Below are 16,934 nucleotides of genomic sequence, written 5' to 3' on the forward strand. Positions count from 1 at the left end.
AGGTATATTTATGTTAAGTATGTCTAAAAAGTAAAAAAAAAATTGCTTAAAATATTAAAAAAATTCAGCAAAAACAAAAAAAACGGAAAGTAAGAAAGTAGAATTTTCTGAAAAGAGTTTTTGGAAAACTCTAACTAAGCATATTCATTATTTTTCTCAAAAACAGAAGGAAATAAATGTTTAAGTAATAAAAATGAGAGGTGTCCTAAGCGATGATGCCACAGCCAAATGTCTTCCTTGGTGGATGATAACTGAATAGATGAATGAGCCAGCTTGGCTGTCTGATCCAAAATGTAGAGATCATGATCGTCTCTACCACTACCAATCCTCTTCCTCATGATAAGGTCCTGAAAAAGACAATGATTAGAAAAAAAAACGTCACGCTACAATTTAAGTCACAAATAATACGACTCACAGATAAAAGATTAATATTAAAATTGAGAACATGGAAGACAGAAGACAAAGGAAGGTAAGGGGTGGCATGAATTAAACCTTTCCCTGACACAGACGAAGTTGTACCATCAGCAATACGCACCTTTTCCTGACCTAAGGAGGGGTTATACTCTAAAAATAAATTAGAAGAGCCAGACATATGGTTGAAAGCACCAAAATCAATAATCCATAGTATAGTCGTATGAGATAACAATGCACATGGGAAGGAAGCCAAGGTATCTGAATTGGCAAAGGAAGAAGAGGGTGCACCTGTAGCAGAAGTGAAGGCTCAACGGTCTAGCAAGTAGCAAAGAGCAATCTCAAAATTCGAGGCAGATAACCCCGAAACATCCACAGCGGAGAAGACACCTGGAGATGAAGATGGTGGCTTAACAGTGTCCGAAAGATGGGCTCGTGCATTGGCCCCGCAGTCTCAAGGACCATACCGACCATGCAGCCCCTGGATTTCCATGCAGCTTCCAACAAGTCTCTCGTGTGTGGCGAGGTCGACAACAGTAGTCACAGTAAAGATTATCCTTCTCAAAGAAAGGACGAGAACCACGAGTCGCACGGTCACCATCACGAGAGGGTGTAGAAACCAAGGCCGAACGATCAGTAGAAACAGAAGGAAGCATCGCAGAATGGCAACTCTCCTCATTCTGCCCAAAAGCAAAGGCTTCCTAAAGAGAAGGAAGCATATCCATGCCAAGTACTCTACTCCGAACCAGATCATACTCCACATTTAGGCCTTCCAAGAACTTGAAGACCTACTCTTGCGCCACAAACTTCCGGTAACCAGCAGAATCAGTGGGATAGACAGGCTTGTAATCCTGAAGGTGATCAAACCGATTCCAGCCATTGTTAAGAAAGGTAAAATACTGGAGAATAGTCTGCTCACCTTGTACCGACCTTTCAATGGATCGACGTAACTCGAAAGCCTGTGAGAAGTTCCCTTTCCTAGAGTAAGTAGTTGCTACAGCCTCCTAAATATCCTAGGCAATGTCCATAGACAAGTAGCCCTCTCCAAACTCCAGAACCATAGAATGGATCAACCAACCCATAATCAAAAAATTGGTGATCTCCCATTGGTCTGGGTGCCTGAACCTGCCCATCAACATATCTCATTTTCCCCTTGCTCTTTATGAAAATAGTCAGAATCTGCGACCACGCTAGGTAATTCTGACCATTGAATAGAGAGGTGGTGATTCTAAGGCCAGTGTGGAGGTTATTAGTCATAGTGGAAGGGATAACAGAACTCTCGCCTTGAGATGGCTAAGAGGTAATAGATTCACTGGTCAAATCCGCCATGGAGACTCTACTAACTGTTCCTCAAACACGATGCCAATCACAAACTCGAAAGATGAGAGTGTAGTAACAAGCACAACAGTAACTATAAAAGCATAAAGAAAGAAGAATCCAGTGTGGTTTTGTTTCTATACTGTTTTTATATCACCAGAGTTTTTTTTTTTTTTAATTGCATTTTATTTATTTATGAAGAAAGAAACAGAGATGTGTATTTATTTACGAAGAAAGAAACAAAGAAGTCAAAGGCTAATACCAACGAAACAAAGAAGTCAGAGGCCGACTGCCGACAAACCTATACAAAGGAAGAGAAGGTGCCGACAGACCTAGAGAAAGGAAGAGAAGGCTTCGGCTGTCCTGAAGGGGGGCCAACTGACCTCTACAGCCTTAGGTGAGAGCCGACAGACCAAAAGAGACCTTCGACTAGCCTGGGTAGGAGCCGAGGGGCGCCAATTGACCTTCTACAGCCCTAGGTGAGAGTTGACAGACCAAGAGGGACCTTCGGCTGGACTGGGTAGGAGCCGAGGGGGGCCGACTGACCTTCTACAACCCTAGGTGAGAGCCGACAGACCAAAAAAGACCTTCGGCTGGCTTGGGTAGGAGCCAAGGGGGGCCGACTAACCTTCTACAGCCCTAGGTGAGAGCCAACAAACCAAGAGGGACCTTCGGTTGGCCTGGGTAGGAGCCAACTAGCCTTCAGCTGGCCTGGGTAAGAGCTGACTGGCCTTCTGCTGCACTGGGTGAGGGCCGCCTGTCCTAACCAAGAGTTTGGGTGGCCTGGGCAGTCCTTCAGTGAAAGCAAGGTAATCTTTGGTTGATCCAAAGTTTCTCCTTGGGTGGCTCTAATACCATGTAGGTTTAGAGAAGAGAAAGAATTAGGGAATGAGTTAGACTTCATACCCTTTTATATTGATAATACTGAGTAATTACAAGAGTGCCATAAAGCATAATATATGGACCAGCCCATTACACCAATCAAGGGAATAAATAAGAATAAAATATAATCACTTATTTCCTATTCTAACACTTATGACAGGCAGAGAAGTAGAGAATAGCAAAACAGCTAGGATGGATTATAAATGCCATCCAGTTCATAATTATGCACCAATAGCTTGTACATCTCATCCAAATGGTGGTACATTTTCAAACAATGATTGTTACGTTCACCTTTAGTTGATTATGTCAAGATGTATATGACATTTGTACCAAACGTACCACCATCTCGTACAGAATGTACCAGTTGTTGGTACATAGTTTGTGAACTGGGCAGTATCCAGTTCCACCCAAACCTGAGGCACTGCACATCAACCATTATTTTAGTTTATTTTAGTTAGGCCGTCAAACTACAAAACCAACTCATCCATGATCTGAACTATCAAAAGGAGACTAAGAAAATGAGAATCACGATGATACAGAAAAGATTACTATTTAATCAACAATTTCACCACATTAAAGATAGATAGGACAATTTGTTACTTGACAAAATCACTATTCTTTCCAAAAAAATAAAACTCTGAAGTGTCAAATATGTTCTCAATTTTATTTTGATGAAAAACTATATGTAGCAGTTTTGAGGGCAAAGTGTCATTGCAAGCAGTCCTGGCATATCTTCTTGGTGTTCTGCACATTGTTGTGCTTCTAGAAACCAATTTCACTGGAATGAATTACTAATATGCTTCAGACAAACATATTTCTCAAAAAGTTCCAGTAGGAGGGGTTGAACACCAACAAAATAAATAATTCGACTTCAAATAGTTAAGTTAGTTTACCATAGTCATTGAGCATGGTTCATCTAACATAAGAAAGAACAAGACTAAAATCAGCTGAAAACTTCAATATATATATATATATATGAACAAAGTTACAGTACAAATTAAAAAAAAAAATTTAAAAAAAAAAAAAAAAGGAAGAGTAGTTGTGAAAATTGATATAAAAATCGAGTGTAAAATAAAATTGCATTGTTTTGAGCTATCAACTGAAGAAAGCAAATCCAACGGTTACAATAAAGACCAAAAAAGACAACCAGTTTCCAATAATTGTTAATAATGCCACTACACAGATGCCATTGCAACATGATCTACAAAGATTACAAGCCTTTTGCATTGAACAACATAGCTGTCCTCCCATAGAAGCTATATCGTCACTTAAAAATAGCAGCTTTTTAAGTGAAGATATCAATCCGGAGATTAGCATCCTCTGTAATATATTTCATGCTTACTTCTTCTACAACTTCTGGGAGATGCATAACTTACAGATTTTATTAGATCAAACCCCTTCCAGCATAACCAGATAGAACAAAACAACCATAACAGAACAACAAATCAACAATACTTTGCTCAAGTTTGTAACCCATCCTCAAGCATAGCCATTTATTATTTTTCAGTCATCAGTTGGAGCTAAACAACCATGTCACACAAATGAGTCATTTTAATAAACCATGTAAATTTGTTATTCATTATCAAACATAGTCGTTTTAATATCCATCAAATTATAAAAAAGAATGGTATTTAGAACTCACTTGATATATAATACAATTTATCCCTGTCTTGTCATAGTTTTTGTAGTAGACAATGCAATTTTATTTGAATCAGCTTTGATAAAAAGGTTACTGAAATTAAAATTATGCACACAAACACAACCAAGGAGCAAATCATTGTCATGCAAATAAGCATTTCCATGATCCACTTTAGCCAACATTTTTATCATGGAACCTCTTGTTTTGAGAATATAACAATCTCCTTTATATAAAATGGCTAGTGAAGACAAGAAAGTAAAGGGTTCAGATAACAACTTCAGGTGCAAAGTTTTGGAACCAAGTACCTTTAATATATTAAGAGCACTTTTCCAGTATATACTGAATCCTTCATACGAAATGGGAAAGAAGGTATGTATCATGAGAATGATAAGAGTTACACCCTGCACAAGAAGTAGAAAATCACATAATTAACAATAATAACATAATAATCAAACCAAGCCTTCTGTCCAACTCGATTGGGGCAGCTATATGGATCCATTTTCGCCATTCTATTCTATATAGGACTATATATTCAATTAAATTAAATAAATTCACATACAACTTCTTGTGCCAGTTTAGAAAAAAGCCCCACCCCCCCCCCCAAAAAAAAACAAAAAAAAACAAAACATTTCTATTTACAGTAATCATATCATTATTCCTTACAATTTAGGTTGTTCAACCTTGGTTTGAAAACTTAACGAGCTTCAAAATGTGTTCAAGGTTTGCTTGTTTTTGAGCTGATCTCAATTGGGTTGTAGCTTGCTTGTTTATAGTTTATATAAGCTTATCGAGTTGAGTTTGAGCCAAACTCAAAAAATTAATGAGTTTCAAAATGTGTTTAGGCTTAACTTGTTTGCCTAACAAGTTGATCTTCAATGAGCCAAACATGAGTCGAGCACAGGTAGCTTGGTGTTTTTATAGCCCTACTTACAATTGCATCTACCATTCTTTGTTGTGCATGATCGAAACATCTCAATCTGTTCTCTCTCAATTTATCTTTAATTGGTGCTACTCATACGATTTCATGAATACTCTAATTTTATATTTCCTGATCTTGCCACTTATCCATTTTAGCATCTGCAACTAGCTACACTCATTTTATTAACGTGTTGTTTCTTAATTACCCAATATTCTACCCAGAAAACCATCGTTGGCTTTATAACTGCTATATAAAATTTTGTTTTTAATTTTACTAGTATTTGTCATTCTCAAATCAACCTATTTTGATTTTATGGGTCATATCATCTCTAGCCCCTCCATCCTTATCAATAATTGAACCTAGATAACAAATTTTTTCACTCTATTTCTGTCTCCAAATATGAATTAGTGTAAGGACTACTTGGACCTTGAGATTTAAATATCTTGACCCATTTTTGATTGATGTCCCTTGTGATGAGTTTTATCTCTACTTTTTATCCTCTCTTGCCTCCTTCTCCCCTTGTTCCTTCTACAGGTGTCAAGAGTTCTTCCTTGTCGGATTATACTTGTAGGAAGGCTTTGCCACCACAGGTCACCTTCAACCATGTTGCTCCTCTTCCTGCTTCTATGGATCTTGACCTTGATCCTCCTCGTCGCTATCCCTTTCGCCATAGGACTCCATCAATAAGACTGAATTTCTCTAATACTCGTGTTTCTTCGTCATACCATGCATTTTTTACTACCATTCATTCTTATGTTAAGCCTCAGTCTCATATGGAGGTTTCTCTGGATCCGAGCTGGATATCCGCTATGGAACATGAGTTGTCCGTTCTTGCTAATACTTCTATTTAGGAGTTGGTCCACTTGGCCCCTAATAATAACTTCATCGGCTGTAATTGGGTTTACAAAGTTATAACTCACTCAGATGGTTCTTTGGAGCTAACTTGCTTGGTTGCCAAAATTTTTCCCGAGGAATATGGCAATCGATAAGTAGACCTTTGCTCATGCACACAAGATGAACTCTATCCAGACTTTGATATTTGTTATTGATATTTGCCATTGGCCTCTTTTTCAGATGGATGTTAAGAATGTCTTTCTCAATGGGCATCTTAATGAAGAGGTTAGCATGCGTCCTCCTCCTGGCTAGTCTCATCCCTCTAGTTATGTTTGTCATCTCCATCGTGCTCTCTATGGCCTTAGATAGCCTCCTCATGCTTAGTATTATTGTTTTCAATTTGTTGTTACTTGGCTTGGTTTTTAACCTAGTGCCCATGATTCTGTTGGCTTTGTTGCTTTGCTTCTATATGTTAATGATATGATCATTACTAGGTATGATTCTTCATCCATTACCATGGTTGAACACCATCTGTTTCATACTTTTGAGATGAAGGATTTGGGCACTCTATGATACTTTTTTCGTATTGAAGTGCTATCTTCTCCAAAAGGCTATTTTTTTGTCTCCAGCTAAGTCTGCTAAAAAGGTTATCCATTGTGCCTATCTCACTGACACCATGGTTGTTAAAATCGCGATCCGAATCGTAGGATCGTACGATCCTACGATCCTACTTTGCCAAAACGATCCAGATCGTTGTAGGATCGATGTTATAACAGGATCGCAAGAAGGATCGTGTAGGATCGCATGGAATCGTGTAGGATCGTAGGTAGGATCGCAAGTAGGATCGTAGATTTTATGATTTTTCACCTTATTTTTAGTATGTATCATTTTAATTTTAATTTTTATCTTTTTTTTAATAGAAAATAGGATCTTACGATTCTCGATCCAATCTTATGATCCGATCCACCAAACCCTCTCACCGATCCTACTTAGGATCCCGATTTTAACAACCTTGACTGACACTAAGACAACTAATACACCAATTGAACTTCATGTTATGTTCTCAACTGTTGATGATGTTCCTCTTGAGGATCCTACTTTGGATCGGAAGTTGGTTGGTTGTTTGGCCTACCTCACTATGACTCATCCCAATATTACTTATGCCATACATGTGGTTAGTCAGTTTTTTTTCGCTCCACACACTACTCATTGGGCTGCTTTACTTCGAGTTTTGCGGTATGTACATGGGACTATCTTTCAAGATTTACTTTTGACTTCTACTTCTTCTCTGACTCTTCAGGCCTAAGTCGATGCTAATTGAGCTGGTGATATTTCTGATCGCAAGTGTACTACTGCCTTATGTGTTTTTCTTGGTGATTCCCACATATCCCATAAGAGCAAGAGGCAATTTTTTATTGCTCAGTTTACTACTGAGATTGAGTATCAAGCTATGGCCCATGCGACTGCTGAACTCATCTTGCTTTGTTGGCTTCTTGTTGAATTGGGCATTTCTTCATCATCTCCCATTTCTCTTTACTGTGAAAACTAGAGTACTATTCAGATTGCGCACAATTTCGTGTTCCATGAGCAACTAAACATATCGAGATTGACTGTCACGTGTGCGTCACCATCTTCAGTCTAGCACTATCTCTTTCCCGTTTGTCTCGTCTGCCTTTCAAGTTGCTAGTTTCTTTACTAAGACTCACACTTCTACCCGCTTCCAGTTTATGCTCGACAAACTCTCAATGCTCACCTCATAAGTTTGTAAGTTGTATTATATTTTTAGTATTAGCAATCTTTCTTACTGTAATTAGGTTAAAATTTTCCTATTTCGATTTTCAATAACCTTGTAATAACCTTACCAGAAGTCCTTTTTGGGGATTCCAACTTTTTAAGAGAGCATGCAAATACTTGAATTTAAATTTCAATTTATTTTTCCACTAATGCCCCTATCTTTTCAAGTTTTTAATATATTTATAATTACTCAAAATGGGTAGATCAAATGTTTTTGCCTTTGACTTTTCAAATGGGACTATCATTTTAGGACATCCCAAAATGGAATAGTGGACCAACAAAATGGGACGGAGGGAGTACAATGTTTTCAGAATTCTGACAAAATCACCCATGACTCACCATTTTAAGTCCATCTAAAATTTTAAAGTAAAAGCAACCTCATCAAATAAGAACTACAACATTCATATTCAACTCTATTCAGATTTCCTTCATCAAAAAATTCATCACATGCTACAAATTACTTATATGTAATACAGCTATGAATTATAGAGATATATCATTGATTGCCCAGAAAACAACAGCAAAAATAGACGTAGTATAACAATTCTTTTTTGCCTGACTTCAATTTCAAAAGCATTTAAAGACGTTCACCTAACCTAGTGGTAATGAGCAGGCAACGGTTATTTACCAATCATAACCCATTATTATCATTCAATACTTCACAATAAATTACATATTCTGTGAAAGAATGAGAATTCGTGCCACCGTAATAATTAATTCTTTTCACATCATTGATTTGGAAAATAACTTTTACCTCATAAACAAGAGACTCCGCACCAGTTAAGTATGGCAACTGTCCTAGAAAGTAGTACTCTCTATTATTGCAAGAATATGCAGAATGCTCATCACACCACAATGGTTTCTGTACAGGTTAAACAAACTAAGTTATCTCAATAAAAACTTCATCATTGACTGATTATAAAAGAATCACTAATGCTTCAGGCCTCGAGAGCTTCAGGCACGAATGGCGTGAATTTGTGGTCACCGGTCGACCGGCCGAACAACCACCCGGATGACCGGGTGAAGCACTTGTCTACCGCGGCAATCAACCTCTTTGCCGGACGACCAGCCAGACGATCGGTTAAACAAATTCGAGGCAGATTCGCGCCTCAATATTCGAGGCCTGTAGCACGACTCTAAAAGAATAGAGAATGAACAAAAAACCTTGTTACGTATTTTAAAAGCCCCTGTAACAGTACATAGAAGGCAAGAAAAAAAAAAAATTTAAAAATACAGAAATAACATAAACTACACTAACCTCAAGGAAATTTAGAACTATCAAAGCAAAATAATTAAGGGACCAAAGGATATCAAATCGAGTAAATATGAAGTAGAATTTTGCAGCTGTTTCAAAACTTGACTGATCAAGAATTTGCTCTGGCAGACCAACACCATCTTCAGCCTGAAAAAATGCAATTAATTGATCAGGGTGACTAACAATTCCCTAAGCAATAAAGAAAAAATAAAAAAATGTTACCATACAAGAAGTTTCCATAAGCATTCAACAAATAGCTTTAGAAAACTAATCTTCCCCTGAACTTACTTGTAGACAACGGTACTTGGAATGTGGATCATTCCAGCATGAGGAAGAAGAATGGGGATGTAGCAAGCCACATACTATAAAGCACCATATAAAAGGAAAAGCCTTGTAAACACCAACATAGTTTTATAAGTTGGTGTGCTTCCTAAATACAAGAGTGACCTTTATCTGAAAAAGTCTATCATTAATTATCCACAATATTACAAAAAGTTCTCATCTACACTATTAAATTTGTTATATTGGAATAGTATGCTTCAAGTTTTGTGTTTGGTGTGCTACAGTTCTTTCCTTAATGAAACTCCTGGAAAGCTCTTATCCTATCAGTTAGGGTAAATTACACTTAGGCCTTCTTTGTCATAACCTAAAAAAGTCAAAAAGTTACTATCATATTTAAGTCACATCACCTCTCTATTACATCACTTCAAATCCAACCCATATTTCATAAAAAGTCAAAAAGTCCACATATTTAAATCATCCCAAACCATCCCTTAGTGTGTGAAGACCTGGAAATTTGTATTTTTATTATTATTAATTAATTCATTAATTACTTTATCAATATTTTGGTTATAAAAATTTTATTTTATGTTGGAAACTTGAAAAATGAAACTAGTGAATTAAATCAAGTGTATTATCAAACTTACATGCTCTAAATAATTTAATTCAAGATCTATTAGATGCCAACTTGCCCCCCAAAACATTTACTGATTTTTTAATTAAAGTGGAAAGGAAATTGCATGGAAGCTTCCTCTCCTCTTGCCTACTTTGGTGGGCCGCCCTAGCCCCATGTGAGCATGCTATGTATATTTTGAATATCTAATACAAGTGTAAGGCTTGCCCTCTCTCCTCCTTTGGCCAGTCAAAGTGCACACTTGTCCCAGCCAATTTGGGGACCAAGTTGGGCATCTTTGAGATGTGCGTTTGGCATGCATTTCCATTTCATTTCACCCCTTAAAGCGACCATAAAAACAGCCTCACCCAAAAATCTTCCATTGCTGAAAGTCAACCCCCTTCCCCCTATGTTGATTTTCTCCCATTTTGTTACTTGGACATTACAAGAACACCTCTCATACATATAACCCAGCCTCATAAACTTGACCATTGTCACTTGGAAGCTCATCAGAAGGCTTGGAGAAGCCGTTGGAGGAGCTTGAAGTCCACCTTGGTTTGGAGCTTGAAGCTTGAAAGAAAGCGTCTCAACATATTGGACTAACCACCTCTCATCTTCATCTCATCCACTTACAAGGCTTCAAGAGGTAATGTTTCAACCCACCCCTTTGAATATACTGGTCACCATGGTAGGTTAAGGTAGAAAGCTTGGAAAGCATGTTAGGATTTGGATTTCAAAGACGGAAAACCATGATTTATTTCAAAGATGGAAAACCATGATTTTATGTTTTGAAAATTGTGTCAATGTACGCCCTTTGTCTATCACTTTTAAAGAAGTTAACAGAGCAAAAATTAAGAGGGACACATGGAATCCTTTACAAATTTCTCTTTATTTTCCTCTGCCTCCATTCCTACTTTCCCTTTCTCCTCTCTATCTCTCAATTCTCTCCTCCGCTCTCTTTTGTCTTAGGATATCACATGGCTTATGTGTAACTTCAATCTTCTCACTGCTAGACCAACAACACAAATCCTCACTGCCAATTGATCTTCAATCTTCTCTGCAGCTAAGAGATATAACAGCTAAAGATTGAATCATGAGAATCATTTTTTATTTTTATTTTTAACACATTTATCTATATTGTATCAAAGCATCTGAGCAGCTAAATAACAAACCAAAGTGATGCACAAAAACAAATTTTGATTGTGGGGTAGTTAAAAGCATAAGGTTTTTCTATGTTTTAGTTATATTTCTTCTTGATTTCCTGCTGCATATATTAATTAGTTTTTGAACATTGAAACCTCACAATCTATATCATGTTCTGAGAAATTTTTTTTTTATATACTTTTCACTTATTACATACATTTTTATGTATGTAAATTCTCTTCACATCATCCCTTGTCTCTTTCTAAAGATCTTAGTTTATCATCCTTTCTCATTTCACAAACTCAGTAATTAGGGCAAGCAATTTATCCAAATCTGAAATAATGAAGTACAGAAAAAATTGTCAGCAAACAACCACTACAAATCACTAAACCACTGTCTCCATACTGATAGCATTGAAGAAGAAGATTTTTAAAATACTTGGTTGTGTTTGGATCTAGGATTTGGGACCCACCCAAATCCTAGATCCAAACATAATGTTAATATACAAAAGAACCTAAAACACATTATAAGTTTAAAAAAATAACTTAGAGGAGACAATGATAAAAAGAAAAATAACATAGATTTATACCATCAATCGCTACTTCTTAAAACTATAGGAATTAGTATTATGTTGCATTTTTTTAATATTCTTCGTTCATTTCATTTATTGCATTATATCTCACTCTTGTGATTGGTGAGAGTTGTTGGGGTTTTGAACTAGAGCTTTCACTCAATTCTTACACTAGAACGCCAGGATGGTCACTCGAGCAGTGGGTTGATCGCTTGAGTGATATTGAGTTGTTTGCAAGACTTTTTGCTGTAAAGATTTCATGCTATGACCCTAAGCTCACCGCTAGAGCGGTGGTTTGACCACTCGAGTGGTCTATTGGACTTTGCAACTTCTTCTTCTTCAGTAGAGTGCAGAAACTGGGAGATTAGAGAGCTCGAGTAGTGCAATGGTTTCAACTTAGATTCAGGCAACATGGCCCACTGTCCTTCACTCATTTGGACACTCTTTTTTGTATTTAGGCACGAATTTCTGCCAGAGATATCACTATCCACTTTACACTCTCTATAATCGCTATTTCTCTCTTTTCTCCCTTCTCTCTATACATTTCAATTCACCATTGTCAACACCTTCAAGCTTAGATTCAACCTACCTAGAGTGAGAATTAGTCTTCCATCCAAGAATCAAAGTTGTAGATCTCAACAAGGGCTACATTCTTCATTTCGTCGAGTTCCATACCTAGGGCTTTTCTCTCTCCTTTGTTTTTGAGGTAGAGAGTTCTCTTCTCTCTCTTTATATGTCATTGTGTATTTTTTTTAGTTTCTTTTACATGCATTGTTGTTCATCATGCTATAGTCAAGGTGTAGTTGTATTTGTGTACGTTATTCTCATTTCATAGATCATTCAGGCAATTGGTGGTAGATTGATGATTGGTGTTTAATGAATTTGTGTTTGGAACACTTTAGTGAAAAACCCTTGACTAAGTTAGGGCATATGTTGAGAATTAAATTTATCTCTCATATTAGAATTGTTGCTGGAACATGTTTATTAAATCACATGAATCATGTCTTGGAATATCATTCATCACTCTTCATGAGGAATTGTTAAAATTGAATTGAATAACCATATGTGGGTTTGATTTTCATATTGGACACTACTTGGCATGGTAGGAATTTTGTGTGAGTCGGTTAGTGGAATAAAGTGTAAGTTTAGAGAAGAGAGAAAGTTAGGGAATGAGTTAGATCTCATCCCCTTTTATATTGATCATAATGAGTAATTACAGGAGTGCCATAAAGCATAAATTATGGGCCAGCCCATTACACTAATCAAGAGAAAATAAATAAGAATAAAATATAAGTAACACTATTTCTATTCTAACATAAAGCAACTTGGATTTCAAGCTCCTGAGTGAAAGATCCAAAACTTGGCCTATGGGAACCATGGGTCCTTCTGGCTAGCAACCAAAGAAAATTGGAATATCACATGACTTCTCCTTGGGAAACACATGGAATTGGTGTCACGCAAACCCAAGGGGCGTGGTGTAGTATGCATGTGTGTTTATGAAACCACAAAACTCATTTATGAGGAATTAATCGGATGTTGGTTTTATTTTATTTAACTATCACAATTCATACACTTTACATCATTCACCTTTCATAGATCAACATTCCATCATTTATATATTAATTGCTGATTTTGTATCTTCCTTATTTGTTAGCTCGGTACATAGAAATTATCTGCACACTTAACACCATTGTGCACCATAATAGCATATAAGTTTGCAGAAGATCATTCTGTATTGTGCTAGTTAACTCACCCCTTCCTTTTCAAGAAACAAGTCGTGGGGACGGGATTGAGCTTTTTCAAGTTTTGAAGCATCACTTTTGTATTTAGATATTTTGTAGTAATATCTGTAATAGTGAACTCTTAAGACTACAACTTCTTTTAGACTTATCATTTATTTTAGAAAAAGAGGGGCGTGGGATATTACTCACTCCGAGTAGGGTTCCTGCCCTATGTTTTGATATGGGACGTGGAGCCGTTATGAATGGTCCCAGATATTTTCTTTCTTCAGTTAAACTCATGTATTTCTTTTATTTGGGAGGCTTGGTTTGTAAGCCTTAGGATGATTGTAATTTTCATAACTTTATTGCTTTATGGACCATTTGGAAAATGTTTGTATGCATCCTTGTACAGGGTGGGTGTGGGGTCACCAGACCATTCTATAGTGATGGTACATAACCATAAATCTGAAGTAATAAGTTTTCAAAACTAATCACAGCACTTTAAATATTTAATGAATAAATGAATCTTTAAAAATTATTTGTCACCTATCACCTTAAGTTACTGTTCACGGTTTGGGGTCATCGAATTCAGGGCTTGACTAAGGCCTCGTTTGGGAAGGCTCTGTTTTAGCCAAAAAGCCAAAAAGTTACTAAATTAGCCAATTAGCCAATTAGTCATACCAAAAAGTCAACAATTACGGCTTCTCTCTACTTTTTGCACAGCTTTTCGTGATTAGTCAAAAAGTCATCCCAAACATACAAGTTTTTTTTACCTACCTTTTTAGCCAATTAGCCAAAAAGTTACTAAATTAGCCTGTTCCCAAACGAGGCCTAAGCCCAGCACCAGCCAAGGCACCAAGTAGTGGTGTTCATAGACTGGTTTGACTTGATTTTAAGGTGAACCAAGAACCAAACTATTCTATACGGTTACAAAAATTTAGGAAAGCAAACCAAACAGCATAACCTGTGGAAGCAAACCAAAACCAAACTGCAAAAAATGGTTTGGTTCCAATTCAATTCTACCGCTCCAAACTAGAAAATTTAATTCAATAAAAAAATTGTTTCTACCCATAAAAGTGTTCCAAAAAATTGACAAGCATACTTAAAATTGTGTTATTCTCCTAACCAACTTTTATATATTGTGTAAAGACACATAAAATTCTCCATATTATACAACTTTTAATAATTTGATGGCATGTTTGATTGGAATGATTAAAACATGGGATTGAGATTATTAATCTGTTGGCCCAATTATCTTATGTTTGTTTTGACATTTTGGTTTAGGATTATTAATCCAATGGATAATTAATCCAACAAATTTGTAGGATTATTGGTAATGGGGCAGGGGTGGAATAGTGAATACCACACTAATTTGATAGGATTATTAATACCTCACTATCAGTCTTATGAATCAAACATGGCCTAAGTGTACAAATCTTAAAATACAGGACGGTTCGGTTTATTCTTTTCTTTCAAGCCTTAATTCAGAAACCAAACCATAAGTAACAGTTCTTAAATACTTGGAACCTAACCCTTCTAAAAAAAACTGAACCAAACCATGAAGTTTGGAACAATCTGGATTGATTTACTAATCTCTAGCATCAACACACCAATATTTTAGCAATTTTGAACAAAATCCCTATATTCCACACATATCCTATAATAATTACTTGGAACCTAACCACTCTGTAAAAAAAGGGTACCAAACCATACAGTTTGGAATGATCTGGATCGATTTACTTGTTCAACCGGTTTTTTTTGGGTAAATTACAAACACCCCTCAAGGTTTGGTGAAAATACAAATTCTCCTGAGGTTTGAGAAATTACATCCCACCTTCTACAAATTTTATTTTTATACAGATTCCCCCTAATTTGTTATGCAAATTTAACCCTCAGGGACAATTTGTAATTTCTCAAACCTCAGGGAATCTGTATTTTCAACCAATCGTATTTTCACCAAATCTCGAGAGGTGTTTGTAATTTGCCCATTTTTTTAAAAAATAATCATTCCTATAATATATATATATATATATGCCCAAACTATCAATTCCATTGATTTGATATGTAAATGTTATTAGTATTTTTTTTTTTAATCAAGCAATAATAAATTATACACTAACTAATGGCCTGTGTAGTCAAAAAATTCTATGAAACAATTGATATAAAGCATTAAAAATCATGAATTTTTTTTCACTAATTTCTTCCGAACTTGGGTAAAAAAATAATCATTTTTTAAAAGTTTAGCATTTTCTGTGCTCCCTTCACGCAGTGTTTTGTCAGGAGATTTGGAAAGAAAAAAGAAAAAATTGTGTGAAACTAATAAAATTTAAGTTTATTATCTTTTTTATTCTTCTTTCAAATCCTTCCTCAAATCCCAACCAAACACATCATAAAACAAAAAAAATTCTACTGGCCGGTGATAAATCACCCAAAAATAATTGGACTTAAAAAAAATACATTTTTATATTTTGGAAGAATGTCATTTCATCATTGAGAATACAAAGGTAATCTCATGTAGACAAAAAAAGTCAACGAAAGAGTAATGTTAAAACATAAAAAATCGGTGCGATTATTGAAATGGGAGGTTAATAAAAAAGAAGATGAACAGAATAGACAAACCAGATCCACAAGTGCAGCGGCCTTCTGATATGGAGAACCATGTGTGATAGCCTCTGACCTTCGACGGAACAGAGCTGATGCATCTCTACTTCTTCTACTACTACTGCTACCACCGCCACTGCTTTCATGACCGAGCAGAGCTTTCTCCATCTTCTCCTTCTTTCTTCTTTAGTGAAAGATTGAACACAATAGACTTTTTTTAGTACAAGAGTCCAGAGCACAATCACGAATTCAATTTTTAAATGTATATTTGAGTAAAAATTATTCCGTGGTACGGGGGCATGTGGCCATGTCCCGACCCATCACAACTCAACCATGTTATTTTATTAGTATTATAAGTTGGATAATTATTTAGTAATCTTAAAATATAAATGTGTAATATTTTATAATATTATGATTAATATATTTTAAAAATATTGAATGATTTTTCTTATCACTTTTCCTTTTAAATTGAGATTTAAAAAATATAAAATTAAATAAGTTAATAAAATAAAATGTTAGGTTTAAATTATAATTATTTTATTTATTTTTTATAAAAAAAAAGTCAAACAAAAATTCTTAAAAAAAAATAGTAATTTAGTCAACTAGTTAAAAAAAACTAATTTAGTCAACTAATTAAAAAATTAAAAAAATTCTTCATGGACGAGCCTAAATTGTATAATTCAATATTATAAAATTATAATTAAAAATATATAAATTATAACTAAATAGTATAACAACCCAGTCTTTCAATCAAAACCAAAATGATATCATAACATAACAAAAGAAATTAGATTATAAGCAAAATAATATCATAACTAACAGCTTATTTGGTTTTGATTTTAGTTTTCAGAAAATATTTTTCAAAATATTTTATTTTTTTATTTTTCGTATTTTTATTTTCAATGAATTTTCTTAATATTTTGAGAAATTGTTTTAAATTTTTAGACACACCTAA

The 16,934-nt window shown here is 35.5% G+C and overlaps 1 protein-coding gene and 1 long non-coding RNA gene across 3 annotated transcripts in view; both read right to left on the bottom strand.

Moving 5' to 3' along the window:
• Positions 1 to 16,270, bottom strand: part of LOC114285062 (two pore calcium channel protein 1A) — a 97,301-nt gene extending 81,031 nt beyond the window's left edge. The window contains exons 1-4 of the mRNA XM_082878950.1: positions 15,998 to 16,270; positions 9,055 to 9,198; positions 8,551 to 8,658; positions 4,555 to 4,650 (exon numbers count right to left, since the gene is read on the bottom strand). Of these exons, the coding sequence (XP_082735076.1) occupies positions 4,555 to 4,650; positions 8,551 to 8,658; positions 9,055 to 9,198; positions 15,998 to 16,147 (498 nt within the window). The 5' untranslated portion in view covers positions 16,148 to 16,270. The remainder of the gene's footprint in view (positions 1 to 4,554; positions 4,651 to 8,550; positions 8,659 to 9,054; positions 9,199 to 15,997) is intronic.
• On the bottom strand, positions 118 to 842 carry LOC145795233 (uncharacterized). Of its 2 annotated transcripts, XR_014335818.1 has the most exons (3): positions 703 to 842; positions 493 to 564; positions 118 to 347 (listed from the first exon to the last, which is right to left on the bottom strand). It is a non-coding gene; the product is annotated as an uncharacterized LOC145795233 (long non-coding RNA). The 2 variants fall into 2 exon arrangements; XR_014335817.1 differs by lacking the exon at positions 703 to 842 and having other exon boundaries at positions 493 to 630.
• Positions 16,271 to 16,934: the final 664 nt, after the last annotated feature.

This window comes from Camellia sinensis, chromosome 7 (assembly GCF_055761805.1).
Source record: "Camellia sinensis isolate YWXY chromosome 7, ASM5576180v1, whole genome shotgun sequence".
Lineage (NCBI taxonomy): Eukaryota > Viridiplantae > Streptophyta > Magnoliopsida > Ericales > Theaceae > Camellia > Camellia sinensis.